Source organism: Gavia stellata, chromosome 29 (genome assembly GCF_030936135.1).
Source record: "Gavia stellata isolate bGavSte3 chromosome 29, bGavSte3.hap2, whole genome shotgun sequence".
Lineage (NCBI taxonomy): Eukaryota > Metazoa > Chordata > Aves > Gaviiformes > Gaviidae > Gavia > Gavia stellata.
In genome coordinates this window covers 2,467,000-2,479,898 of record NC_082622.1, presented here as the reverse complement: position 1 = coordinate 2,479,898, position 12,899 = coordinate 2,467,000, and the positions used below count along the sequence as shown (strand labels likewise).

The following is a 12,899-nucleotide window of genomic DNA, read 5'->3' as shown; positions in this document are numbered from 1 at the left end:
TGGAGTTTAAATATTCATGGGGAAGGGAAGGCAGCAACCGCTGCACCGCGCGGGAGGTCTGGCAGCCGTGTCGCAGCCTCTGCCGCTGGCAAATGCCCCAGTCCCCGGCAGCGTGGCACGCCGGCACCCTCGGAGCATCTATGGGGTCCCTCCAGGCACTGTCTGCTGCCGGGGCTTCCCGGCGGACCCCAGCAGCAGCCCGGAGTGGTTTGCTGGGCCGGGGCCGGATCCAGCCCCCATGGCAGGCAGCCATCGCAGGGTGGAGCAGGGGCACGCCCGGAGCGGCACATAGGGATGCTGCGGGCGCAGTTCAGAGAAGGAGATGCGTGGGAGGAACTTTGCTGGTTGCAATTTTGGACACTTTCAGCGGGAGTGGATGGGGCTGTCCCCAAGCCTCAGGGTCCCCTCCTGCTCCCTGCCCGGGCGGGCTGGTGACGCACCAAGCCCGCTGCCCACCGGTGGGTCTCTCCTGGCTGTCAGGGGCTGCCTGGGTCCCCCAGGGTGCTGGGGCAGGGCTGGTGGGTCCACCCCGTCACCCAGCCGCATGGGGGTCCTGCACCCCTTCCCTCGCCGCACCCTGTGCCAGCCCCTGCCTCCATGGGGGGGGAAAAATGGTCCCGAGGGGTTGTGTGGCTGGAATTCCATGGCTTTTTAAGTGCCTCAGGGGACCTGTCCATCCCCTGCTCTGGGTGAGAGCGCGGTGACACGGCCAGTGCCACCACCCAGCGCTGCTGGCCATGACGTGTCCCCTGGCTTCCCTCCGCAGCTGATCCCACCCAGCAGAGCCGGGGCCGGCGAGCGCGCGAGCGGCTGACCATGTTCAACGGGGATGCCAGCTCCTCGGCGGCCAGGAATGTCGTCCGCAGCTCCAGCATCAGCGGCGAGATGTACAACATCGAGAAGAGCGCGCGGGGCAGCGCCGACTCCGTCACCATCACCGCCAGCAAGAAGAGGCGCTCCAGCCTGGGTGCCAAAATGGTGGCCATCGTGGGGCTGTCCCAGTGGAGCAAGAGCACGCTGCAGCTCAACCAGACCGGTGAGCCGCCGCGGCCCCCCCGGCACCGCCAGCCCCCCCAGCTCGGCCCTTTGCTTTTAGGAGAGGTGCACGCTCCCGGCTGCCCAAAGCAATGCTCTAGCCACCCGTGTCTGATGGAGACACCTAAAAAAGCCGGTTGTAAATCCACCCCCCTGGCACACCGGCACTTCTCCGGGTGCCAAAACCATTTGCAAACCCAAGGTGGGGACGTTGCCGGAGCTCTGCCAGTGTGGGGGGTCTGGGCTCAGCGTCCCCCCCCAGTAACGGCCAGTCCCGGCTGCAGGGCTGCGGGCAGGGAGGGAGCTGGGGAGCTCGGGGAAAGGACTTGTCAAACGCTCTGGCTCTGGGAAATACTTAACCGCTTAAAATAGCTTTTTAAAGGGTGGGGGAAGCAAAAAGCTCATTTTAGTGCAGGCTTTTTCTCTAGTTATTGCTTTTTTAGCCCGGTTCTTGTTGGCATTTCATGATTCGGGAGATGTTCCGTAAAGAGAGGAGTTAATGTGGAGCCCTGCACGTCCAAGGTGTTTCTGAAGGGGTATAATATCCCCCCAAACCAAGCGAAAAGTGCCGGAGCCGGGCAGAGCCGCACCTGGGGACAGCAGGATCGGGACCCTCCCGGCTGCCGGTGCCCAGGGGAGCAGCCCCCGCTGCCAGGATCAGGCAAATGCTTCCGTGGGGGCAGCCCCGACTTAGCAGGACAAACCTGACCCCCCCAGGAGCAGCCGCGGCGCGGTGCCGACACACACATGCTCACGCGGCAGGAGCGGGGCTGCCGGCGATGCCAGGGGTGGATGCTCAGGCCACGCTCCTCCTTCTGCCATCTGCCACCGCATGGGATGCGTGGCGGTGAGGATGGTGTAACTGCGTGGAGAAAGGACACATCAGTCCGTGTCGGGGCTGTGCCCGCTTGTGGCACCGGGGGTGCCCGTCCCCTGTGGCACAGGGACATCGGCACATGTTGACGAGGCCCTGGGGATTTTGGAGGCCGGGCGGTGGCTCTGCAGCAGCACGGGCCAGTTGGCGGGCTGGGATGGTGTCAGCACATGTGAGCTGAGTCTGGCAGGTCTCAGCAAGTGGGGGAGATGACTGAAGTTCAGGTGGGCTCTCAGCCATGTCAGCCATGCAAAGGCACGATGGCATCGGTGCTGAGCGAAGGCTGCGGGGAGATGGGGCTGGGACACCCCATCTCCAGCACGGTGTGAGTGGCAGTGGGACATGTGCCCGTGCGGGGTGCTGCAGGGTTTCATCCCCAGGGAAAGGTTGGATAAATCATGATGAGTAACATACCAAAGGATGGCAGGGAGCAGCCCGCAGGGAGGCTCTGACCACGCTTGGCACCCCGACTCTTCCGTCTGGTTTGACGCCCATCCCGCAGGAGGGTTCGGGGGCAGCGAGCGCTTCCCGGGCTCACCCTCTCTCTCGGCTTCCAGAGGGTGGCCCCAAAAAGCTGCGCAGCAACATCCGGAGGAGCACGGAGACCGGCATCGCGGTGGAAATGAGGACCAGGGTCACCCGGCAAGGCAGCCGGGAGTCCACCGACGGCAGCACCAACAGCAACAGCTCCGACGGCACGTAAGGCACCACGGGGTGGCAATGGGGGAACGGGAGCTGGGGCTGGGCCCCCTCCCCGTGCTCCCGGGGGGCCCTCGCTCAAGACCCGGCAGCCTGATGCTCCACGAAAAGCCCTTTGCTCTCCCCGGCGCAGGTTCATCTTCCCCACGACCCGGCTGGGTGCCGAGAGCCAGTTCAGCGACTTCCTCGACGGGCTGGGGCCAGGCCAGCTGGTGGGGCGGCAGACGCTGGCCACCCCGCCGATGGGTGAGTGCTGGGCGAGGGGGGTCCCTGCCCGGGCAGGGGGGTGCCGTCCCCAGCCCTGCAGAGCAAGGGCCACGTCTTGCCTGGTGTGGGGCTGGGCAGCGCAAGAGGATGCTCCAGCGAGAGGGAAGGGGCTGGAGGGGGTAAAGTGGCCGTGTGCCTCTCCGCAGGGCACTGGCTCCAGGGACAGCTCGATCCCCGCAGCGTCCTTTGCTGCGAGCACGTGCTGGGTCGGTGCATGGCTTGCAGGCGCTCTGGCCTTCCCTGCTGCTCCCGCTGCCGGCTCTGCGAGGGGAGGGAATGTCCCGTGCAGGGCTCAGGGCAGGACACCCGTGGGGGGAAGCAGCAGCTCTGCCTTTTCCCGAGGCCTCTTCTGCCTCTCTGCTGTGCATCAGCTCCTCCGAGCATCCCGCTGCAGAGGGGACGCAACAAAACCGAGTTTTGTTCCATTATTTTCCCTTTAAAATCCAAAATGGCTACAGGTCGTGCCCTAAGTCTGAATTTCCAGCCAGCAGCAGCGTGTCCCCAGCTGCTCCCAGGGCACACCAAGGGGTCGGCCCCGTGTCCTGCTGAGGGGCTGGAGCTGCCGGGAATGGGGAGAGCTGCCCCAGGGGGGCCACAGTAACCAGGGTCCCCCGTCCTGCCCCCCAGGTCCCCGCAGCACAGGGACCTGGTCCTGCCGGCCCCACATAAACCCCCAGTGGGAGGGAAGGGGGGCAGTTGGACCCCTCTGGGTTTGCCCACCTTCCCTGGGAGAGGACACCACTGGCTTCCCTGGGTGAGGTCCTGCCGTGCCCGCGGCACGCCAAATCCCTACGGCTCCTGCCGTTCCCCTGCCGCAGCATCAGCCAGTTCCTTGCGCAGCCCCCTGTGCTGGCCCTGCCTTGCTGTTGAAATGCCAAGTGTGTTTTGAGAACATCCAGGTTCATCTCGCTCCTATTAAAACCCGCTGGGACGTCAGCTCGCCCCTTCCCCATCCCCACTCCCCTCCCCGGGGCCACAAGGCAGCAAGCGACGGGGACCCGCTGGCCAAGGGACATACGTACGTATGAGCAGGACAGCGTAAGTGGGAGAGCAACTTCACACTGAGATCAAGAGGCACCCGGCCACGTTTTTTCCTGCAGATGCCCCTCTGCAGGGAGCAGAGAAGGACCCCAGTGAAGCGCCCCGGGGAGATGGGGGCTGGTGGGTGCTGGCCCCCGTGGGGTGCTCAGCCACTGACCCCTCCTGCCCCAGATGCTCCTGCTCTTGCCGGGGTCTCGCCCGCGTCCCGGCTGAGGGCACTGCCCAGCCAAGGCGCTGCCCTGGTTAATCCCAGCCCCTTTTCCCATCACCAGGGAAAAAATCCCCTTGCAAGGCTGCCGTGGGACGGAGCCGGCAGGGAGGGCGGGGAGGAGGGGAGCAGGGGGGCTCTCACCCGGTTCTCTGCTGCTCAAGTCCAAGTGTCTTCACATCAGCTCGGCTTTGTCCTTCCTCCAAATTCACGATAAATCACGCACCCAGTGACGGGATGCTTGCTGCGCTTGAGCGCTGGGGATGGGGGTCAGGCGGCGGTGGGGGGGTGCCGAGGCTGCCAGCCCTGGAGATGACATCTCCCACCTGCTTTTTGTCAGCACCAAAAGGGAGAGCTGGTGCGGACCAGCCCAGCCCAGGGCTGCGGCCGTCCCCGGTGGGAGGTGGCCATCGGGGAGGGTGCTGAGCGTGTCTCATCCCTCCGCCTAGGCGATGTCCATGTCGGCATGGCTGACCGGAACGGGCAGCTGGAGGTGGAGGTGATCCAGGCAAGGGGACTTATCCCGAAAATAGGCTCCAAGTCCATCCCTGGTAGGTGGCTGGGAAGGGAGGGAGGGGGTCGGGGACGGAGGGGGAGCAATGGGGACAGGCGCTGTGCTGGGACCATCATGGGAGCCTGTGTCGAGTCCGTGTTTCCCTCCTGTTTTCCAATGCAGCCACCTACGTGAAAGTTTACCTGTTGGAGAACGGCGTCTGCCTGGCCAAGAAGAAGACCAAGGTGGTGAAGAAAACCTGCGACCCGTCGTACCAGCAGCCTCTGCTCTTCGAGGAGAGCCCCCAGGGCAAAGTCCTGCAGGTGACGTACTCCCCGCACAGATACTTGGGGACAGGGAGGGATTAGGGGAGCAAGGACCGGGCATAGAAACCCAGCATCCTCACTGCTGTCCTTCGGACCACAGCCACCCCATCCTGATTGCGGCCGGTCCTTCCTGGCCAGGCATGCTGAGTTTGCTGAGTTTTCCCCAAAACTCCCACCTGGCGAGCGGGGCAGCTCCCCTAACGCCTTCTCTGCCCCGCAGGTGATCGTCTGGGGAGATTACGGGCGCATGGACCACAAGTGCTTCATGGGCATGGCCCAGATCGTCTTGGAGGAGCTCGATCTCTCCAGCGCGGTTGCGGGCTGGTACAAACTCTTCCCCACCTCCTCGCTGGCCGACTCCAGCATCGGACCTCTGACGCGCCGCCTCTCCCAGTCCTCCCTGGAGAGCTCCACCAGCCCCTCCTGCCCGTAGGCAGCAGGGTGGTGGGAGAGGCCAGGCGGGGAAAGGAGACGTCCTGACCTACCAAAACTGTTAGCGGATAACTGTAAATATCCTGTCCTCCTTTTTTTTTTATTTCCCCCCCCCTTTTTTTTTTTAAAAATCTCCTTCCCAAAACAATCCCACTCTGGACATGCTCCTCCCTGAGCACGCGTCCCAGCGTGCAGACGGGGACGTTGGAGAGGGAGCGAGGGCCATGTGTTTTGAGGCAGGGGGAAGGAGAAGCAAAAAACCACCCACCCCGCCACGAGGCAGACTGAGGGCCGTGACTGCCAACCGATCCGAGACTGTTACCGCACCTCGTCCCGGCACCCCGTCGGAAAGGAATCGAAGCGACGCATTTCTCTCCTGACCACCCAGCGAGAGCATCTCGGTCTGATTCATTCAGCGCCGCCGCAAGCAGCCATGTTGACGAGGTTTTTTTCCCTTCGGTTTTGTTTCCTTGCCTCTGAGGAGAAGGTAGCTTTTCAAAGAAAAAAACCTCAGAAAAAAATCCAACTCAGCACTATTTTTTTTTCCCAAGGAATGTAGCATCTTCTATTATGTAGCTTGCCACGTGCTAACAACACACTCACTCTCTGCAATATCTAAGAGACTCCGGCTTGACCGGAAACCTCTGCCAGTCACTTCCCTGTTGTTCGTTTTCCAACACAAATCCTGCGACACTGAGCAAGCACTTCTGGTGGCCATTTTTCTTTTTTTTTTTCGTTTTTGTAGCATGTAGCCTGTGACCAGTGACATTGCCAAAGCGAGAGAGAACAGAAGAAGGTCCACTCACCTCACCTAAGTATACGCTGGTCTTATCCTCGTGTTTCACCACTGACTGTGGTCTTGTACGGCCAAAGCAAGACCCAAAATACAAACTCTGTGATGCCTCACGTGAAAATTCGTGTCAGGAGAAGGTGACCCGACGGAGCAGGAGTACCGTGATGCTGGTTGATTGTCTGGCTCCCAGCCCCTTCCTCCCGCAAGGGCCAGCGTGAGGTCTGGGACGCTCTCCTTGATGCTTGAATTTCAAGTAGGAGCAGAGGGTTTGCCAGACCCCGCGGCAGGACGCACCTTTCTCTAACTCTCGACTTGTTGGTACGCTACAGGGGAACATCTCAACAGCATCTTCTGCTGATCTGGAATTAGGGCAACTGAGAGGTTACGAACAAAGGACTAGATGCTTTGACTTTATTATCAGGATGAGTGTTTTGGGGTTTTTGTTTGTATGTTTTGTTTGTTTGTTTTTAAAGCAGCATTTTGGTTCCCCCCCGAGGGACCAGTTCTTGTAGCAAAACCGAGAATTACGGAAGCTTTTTTTGAAGGTGCCTAATGAAATTTGCTGAAAATACTCAGGGGAGACACCACTAGAAACTCCGGTTTCTTCATAAAATATATTAACACAATGACTATCCTGAAGGATCAGTTTCCAACAGAGAGAAAAAAACCAACCACAACACACCAAAAGATGAGCAGTCTTGAGACTGGAAGAGGACAAAAGGTTAATGGGGAATTTTTACCGACCAGATGGCTCTGACCTTCAGTCTTTAACACCAATCAACCCACAGCACAGCTGGGATTTTTTTCAATTCTTTATTGGCAAAGCAGAGAATTTCACAATGCACAGAGCACAACAAAACCAACCTGTGGTTCTCCTGGTGACTCCAGGAACGATGAACCACCTCGAACCTGTTGCCACAACGGAACAAAACCAAACCTGAAGGAAAAGACTGTTGCGATGAAGCTGTCCCCTCCACAAACCCAAAACCGGGGGTCAGCAAAACTCCACCGCTTGGCAGCTGGTTTACCCGACACTGCCACGATTTTAGCGACATTGTGTCAAGGAATTTCAGCTGCTCTCGTGGACTTCGGATCTTTACCAAACCAAAAATCACTGTAGACCTCTGAGAAGAGAGCGGGCTGGATGCTGCTGACCAGGGATAGAGAAGGGTCTGCTTCAAGACCCCAATACCCGCCTCGTAAAAGATGAAATCCTTGTCTGCTAGAGCGGTAAGTGCTTGTTGAGCAATACACACTGATTTCTGAGCTCGTGCTGAATGGCAACATATAGGACTGTGGGATGCACTAACAGTCTCAAGCGGGTTGAGGATGCAAACCCGGTGCCCTGACTGCTGAAACAGGCATAAACAATGGTTTGAACATGACGTTCCTTCCAGAGCTCGAAGCAGTTATATGAGGTCAACGACGCCTGGACGAGGCTAAACTTTCTCTGCCCCGGCGTGCTGGATTTTTTAATATACGTGAGGGAAGGCATCTTAAGAGGAAAAGCTTTCTGCTCCTTCAAGCTAACATTATTTGCTTTTGCTTTACCAACTCTGTTTCAACAGAAAAATGAAAAATCTGCCCATGGTGGGACAATAACCATGTCCACAGGGAAGTGGAATAGCAGCATGGGCAGGGCAGGGAGCTCTGCAGGTATTTTCTGCTCACTGGTGTGGAGACAGCATCCCACCCGCTTCCCCTTCCAGCACAGAGCTCGCTGGCTGTAAACTCCTCCAGCGAGTCGCAGAGCTTTACTGCTCCCCCTCTCTGCAAGCAACACAGCGCTTTTCTTGAGATACAGAAGCAGATGAAGAGCAGCAGGAACGCCAGGATAGCCGGGCACGCACCCACAGCAGCAGATGCCCGAGGTCTAGCAAAAGGCTCACTGGTTCTGCGCCAGTTGAAAAACCTGCCCTTGCTGGCCCGTGGAAAATCCAGAGAAAAGAACTATCATCTGGAAGGCACACCTGGGTACCCCAGGGAACAGGGAAAACCCACATACTTTAGCTTATTTTTTATCATCGATAGACTGAGGATGCATTGGAGGATAACAGCATAGCTAACATCAGAACAAACTGCGCCCCTGTTCTTTCTCGGTGGTATATTCTCGTTTGCTGCAATGCGATGGGTTGTGGGGATGATTCCTCCTGCTCGTTGAGAGCCTGGGAAGGTGGAGCCACCGTGCCAGTGACTTCTAATGATTGTCACTCACTAGACAAACTGAAATCCATCAAAACCTTAACTTCTTCACTTTCAGCACTAGGCGTCCAGTCACCCCAGGGAGCTGGTGCTCACTTCTCTGGGGAAACATCTGGGTCAGGACCCACTTTACACTTGCGTGGAAAAACTACAATGGCAGAAGAGACCGAAGTGTGCCACGTTTACACTGCAACCTCAGCTCCTTCTCATTTCTGAATGCGTGAGACCACGTGTCAGATATTTTCCCTCCTCAAACAACAAGAACAAAAAAGCCGAGACACCCAGTTGCTTTCTACACACGACACACCAGAAAAAAACACAAGCTTCTGGACTCCAGGTTTTTTTCTGGGGGAATGTTTTATTGCAAAGGGCATTTTTTTTTTTTTTAATGTACTATATGATTTGCAAAAGGTGGCTGCACTGACTAGGTATTACGTGTCAGATTATTTCCTCCCTTTCCTCCACCTTCCATCAGGAAAGGAAATTCAAACCATTCGACTTTCCGGATATTTTCCCCTAGAAAGAATAATTAATATTAAACTGAATCACCTTTGCAGCTTGTTTTATACCCAGGACTCCCAGCAGTAAGTGAGTAGCAAGTAGCACGCAGCACCCACCTGAGACACAGAAGACCTTACTATAGCACAGCTGACAGGAGATGCTGGTGTCAGAATCAAGGCACCCTACTCGAGTAACAAGGATGGATTTTGCCAAAATAGCCTTGAAATGATACTTAAACATCCCCTAAACTCTAGTAAATAAAGAGTCTCAGCCACGCAGCAAAGCACAGAGAACACTACATGATATCATGCCCAGGCCTAAGTTTTCCCTGGGTTTTCTACAAGCCTGGAATGGGCTTTATTTGCCAAAGTTGAGTGACTGAAAATTTTCTAGGGCATCAGAAGGCAGGCCAGGCTTCTGGGCTCAATCAGAAATTAGCTCCTGTTTCATCAATGTCATAGCATGTTGAAAGCAGGAGGAGAGGATGCCTAGACATAGTTTTCCTGAGATCAAGTGAGATACAGCATCAATTACCTGCCCAGCAATCAGAAAACTGAACCTATTAAGTGGCTTTGGAAAATGCCACAGAGCAACTGAGACGGTGGGAAGCATTCCCTCCACGGCCACCTTTTCCAGCTCTTAAAACCTTTTCTCCAGAAGCAGTTACAGATGTAGCTCCCGATTGCAAATATGAGACCAGAAATTCCTACAGGAGTGGGATCAGGATTCCCTTGGCTGATAGGGAATCACTTCTGTTCACTGTCTTACACGACTGCTCTAGCAGCGATGAGACTTGAAAAGTCAAGTCTGTGTTTGTACATGTTTGCGCGCATCGGTGCACGTGAAAGGAGTTAACACATTTAAATACCTTCGCTTGTTTAAGTGGGCTTGCAAATACTCAGCAGCAGTGAGTACAGTTTAAGGGTCTTTACTGATACAAGGCCATTTATAAAAACAGCACCAGTGATGTTTTTTCAGACAAAGAGTCCACCTTCTATTTTCTTCCAGTTGACTCAGACACTTCTTCCCAGATTGATGTGAAATGCTTGGACAATGCGCATCTAAACTTCCTTAAGGGTGTGCATTTGGTTACCGATTTGGAAAATAACTGCATTTTAAAGGTCAAGGAACAGTGTTCAGGCACCGTTCTTCTTGATGGCTGAATTCAAAGTCTAAATGTGTTTTGCATCACAGATGGAAAAAGATATTAAGAGCTCTCTCTGCTTTCCTTTGGGTTTTCATGCCTCCAGACAGATCTGTAAAATTACCTTCAGTAAAAGCAAGGTTTGCATCCCATGATGTGCCAAAGGCATGATGGCCCTCTCTGATGTTTCTCTAGCAAAGCTCTTTCAACTGGAAGTCTTCCTTCTACTTCACGTTCACAAGCATAGAAAACACCCCAACCCCTAGCTGATTGTTAGAGGTGCAAGAGTTACGTTGATGAGCTAAAAAGAAGGTTGAAAGGCTGCAGAAAAGACTTCCGATGGAAAAAGAAGTGTCTGCAATAAGCATGGTTGGAATCGGTGGGGTAAAGATGTGCTATGTGTAACACAGCTGAAGTTGTACAAAACAGACTCAGTGACCAGACGTGACAATAATGCTCACCTCAACCGAGCTGGTCCGTATTTGGGGAAGATGCAGGTTTTAAAAGTAGACTTGGAAAAATGTACAGTAAAGGGCCTAAGTGTTTGTCTTGCTGTCTGAATAACCGCCACACTGTTTAACCCCGATCATCTGCCTCGGGCACAGACGCCAGAACGGCGCACAGTAGCATCTAGGAACCCAGGAGAAAGCAGCTTGGTTTAGCAGCTGCCACCAAGACCCACGAGCTGGTGTGACCACTGTGCCTGTCTGGAGCTCCGATTATTGGTATACCTCATTCTTCTTTTTTTACCCCCCTTCTTTTTCTCTTTTTTTAAGAACCAGAGCTTAGTGCACTCTATCACATTCAGGTTATTTTTTGTTGTAACTGTGCAATGAAGAGCAATTACACGGGGTGTGCATTTACCACCTGCTCCCATGCTGGCTCCTGCGAGCCCAACCTCTGCTTCGTTTAGCACTTGCACTATTGATTGCAGAGCTAAAGGGCAAGGGAAGCAAGAGGCCAGAGTGCTTCTCTGGAGGGAGGGACGATTTGGCTGGACACTAGGTACCCCCCTCTCATCTCTCCTGTTAAAAAGCACGTAGATAAGCAGCGTGCCAAAGGCCGCCCCTTGGCACGACACAGGTGGGTGTTTGCAGTCCTGCTCCCCTAACAGTCCTGTGCTCCCACAAAGGGCCGGCAAGGAGGCGAGCGTCTCAGATGTCACAAGCTGAGGAGGGTGCTGCTGCTCTCGGAGGAGCGCTAAACCCTCAACTAAAGCTTCTGCCTGTAGCGTGGATGGAGAGAGGGAGGCTCAGAAGCAGGCAGAAAGGGTGTCCCGCCAGCGGGAGGACAGGCATTGAACATCAATCCTATTTCCTAACAGGATCGCTGTCTGTATGTATCTGCTAGATCCCAGTACTCGCTAAAAAAGGGGAACTTTGCCCTAACACTTGCAGTAAGAAGCATGGAGCAATGCTTGATGTCAGAGGGCCTCTGGACGGAGCAGCACCCCCCTCCTTGTACCCAACTGGCCAGGGACCCTGGCAGCGGATGCCTCTTGAATGTTAGCACTTTGAAGTTGGTGGCCTTGTTTTCTTAAAAGGGCTTGATCTTTTCATGCAGTTAAAACGAAATAATCTTCCCCATCATGTTGTCCTACTCCCCACCTCAAAATTAAGTGATGAACAAGCACCTGGACCATTTAAGATATTGTCCAGGACTCAAGAATCTGTCATTAATCTCAGAAGTTTATACCTCAAATATAAAAACATATACATCTGTCTTAGTAACAACACGTGGTAAAGGAACAGCTCCAAGTTTGAACTGAACTTTGTCCTTGAATTTGATTACTAATCGCACCAGGAAAATAGCAAAACCAAACCCACATAAGCACACAGAGAAATGCACCCATCAATTTTTTAGAAGCATCTGAACTGAAGCATTCATCCTATCAAAAACTTCAGAATTTGTATTCCCAAGACATATGAGGGATTTTACCTATACCTTATAAATCTTTAAACACAGCCTATGCCTTTTAAACAGCATTGGCCCCCCAGAAAGTATGAGGGGGCAGAATACTAACACATACTGGCAAAGAAAATTTACATAAAAGGGTCCAAGATGGTTAAAGGTACAAGGCACTGAAAGATGCACCCAGAACAACTCAGCCAGCCAGTCATTTCTAATCACAGCCTTTCTCCTCCCGGTAGCTGCTTCAGAAGGCTAGGACGAGTATCTTGACAGCGGTGCATCGTACAAAAGCGACACAACCGTGGGAGGACACAGAAATCTATGCTACTTCACATTTTCCATCCTTAAGTCCCCAAGAAGTTGCATTGAAAAGTATTACCTAAACCAAGAGAGTCCCATTAGATTGGGAAATCGTCAGAACTCCATTTGCCACGAGTTAATTGCTACTACGAGCTTAGCCTTCAACCTCTGATGAAAAAAGGTAGCAGACATCTCACCATTTGAGTGGTACACGTCAACCTTACATCTTTCTGTGTGCATCCGTTACCTAAGGGGAAAAGGAGAGTTAGGTGCAGAACTCGTACAGGACTGACACACTCACCCTGGGTAGCCAGGATGTAATCGCATTAGTGAACAAATCTGGCTGCCTTCACTAGCCCACTCGTATTTTGTGATAAACTTTGCTTTGATGACAGATTCACAAGTTTAACAACTCCACCTTAAAATAAATGCCACAGAGGGGTGAACTAGGGGGTGCTTTAAGCCCCAGTTCCATGTTCAAGACAAGGGGATGGGCTTGTGATGGATACTTGAGAATGGTAATAGATTTAAAAAAGCAAATGGCAATTTTTATACCTGTGTTATGTAATGTTTTATATGTGTGTGGTCTTTCTTAATGTAAAACTCTTGTATTTTTGTGGTTTATATGCAGCAGGACTGATGGCTGTGAGGGTGCACGCTATTTTGTAAAATA

General features: G+C 54.1%; 1 protein-coding gene across 1 annotated transcript; it reads left to right on the top strand.

Annotated features, from left to right (window-relative positions):
* The first annotated feature begins 816 nt into the window (after positions 1–816).
* RIMS3 (regulating synaptic membrane exocytosis 3) lies at positions 817–5,376 on the top strand. Its single transcript, XM_059830918.1, has 6 exons — positions 817–1,036; positions 2,467–2,608; positions 2,742–2,854; positions 4,574–4,675; positions 4,801–4,940; positions 5,164–5,376. Exons 1-6 carry the CDS (start codon positions 817–819, stop codon positions 5,374–5,376), a joined length of 930 nt encoding a protein of 309 aa, XP_059686901.1.
* The last annotated feature ends 7,523 nt before the right edge of the window (positions 5,377–12,899 follow it).

Bases quoted from the DNA above. Each gene is read 5' to 3' on its own strand.
- RIMS3 (XM_059830918.1), top strand. From the start codon at position 817: ATGTTCAACGGGGATGCCAGCTCCTCGGCGGCCAGGAATGTCGTCCGC. The intron at 1,037-2,466 runs GTGAGCCGCCGC...CTCGGCTTCCAG, and splicing joins GCTGCAGCTCAACCAGACCG to AGGGTGGCCCCAAAAAGCTG. The intron at 2,609-2,741 runs GTAAGGCACCAC...TCCCCGGCGCAG, and splicing joins AGCAACAGCTCCGACGGCAC to GTTCATCTTCCCCACGACCC.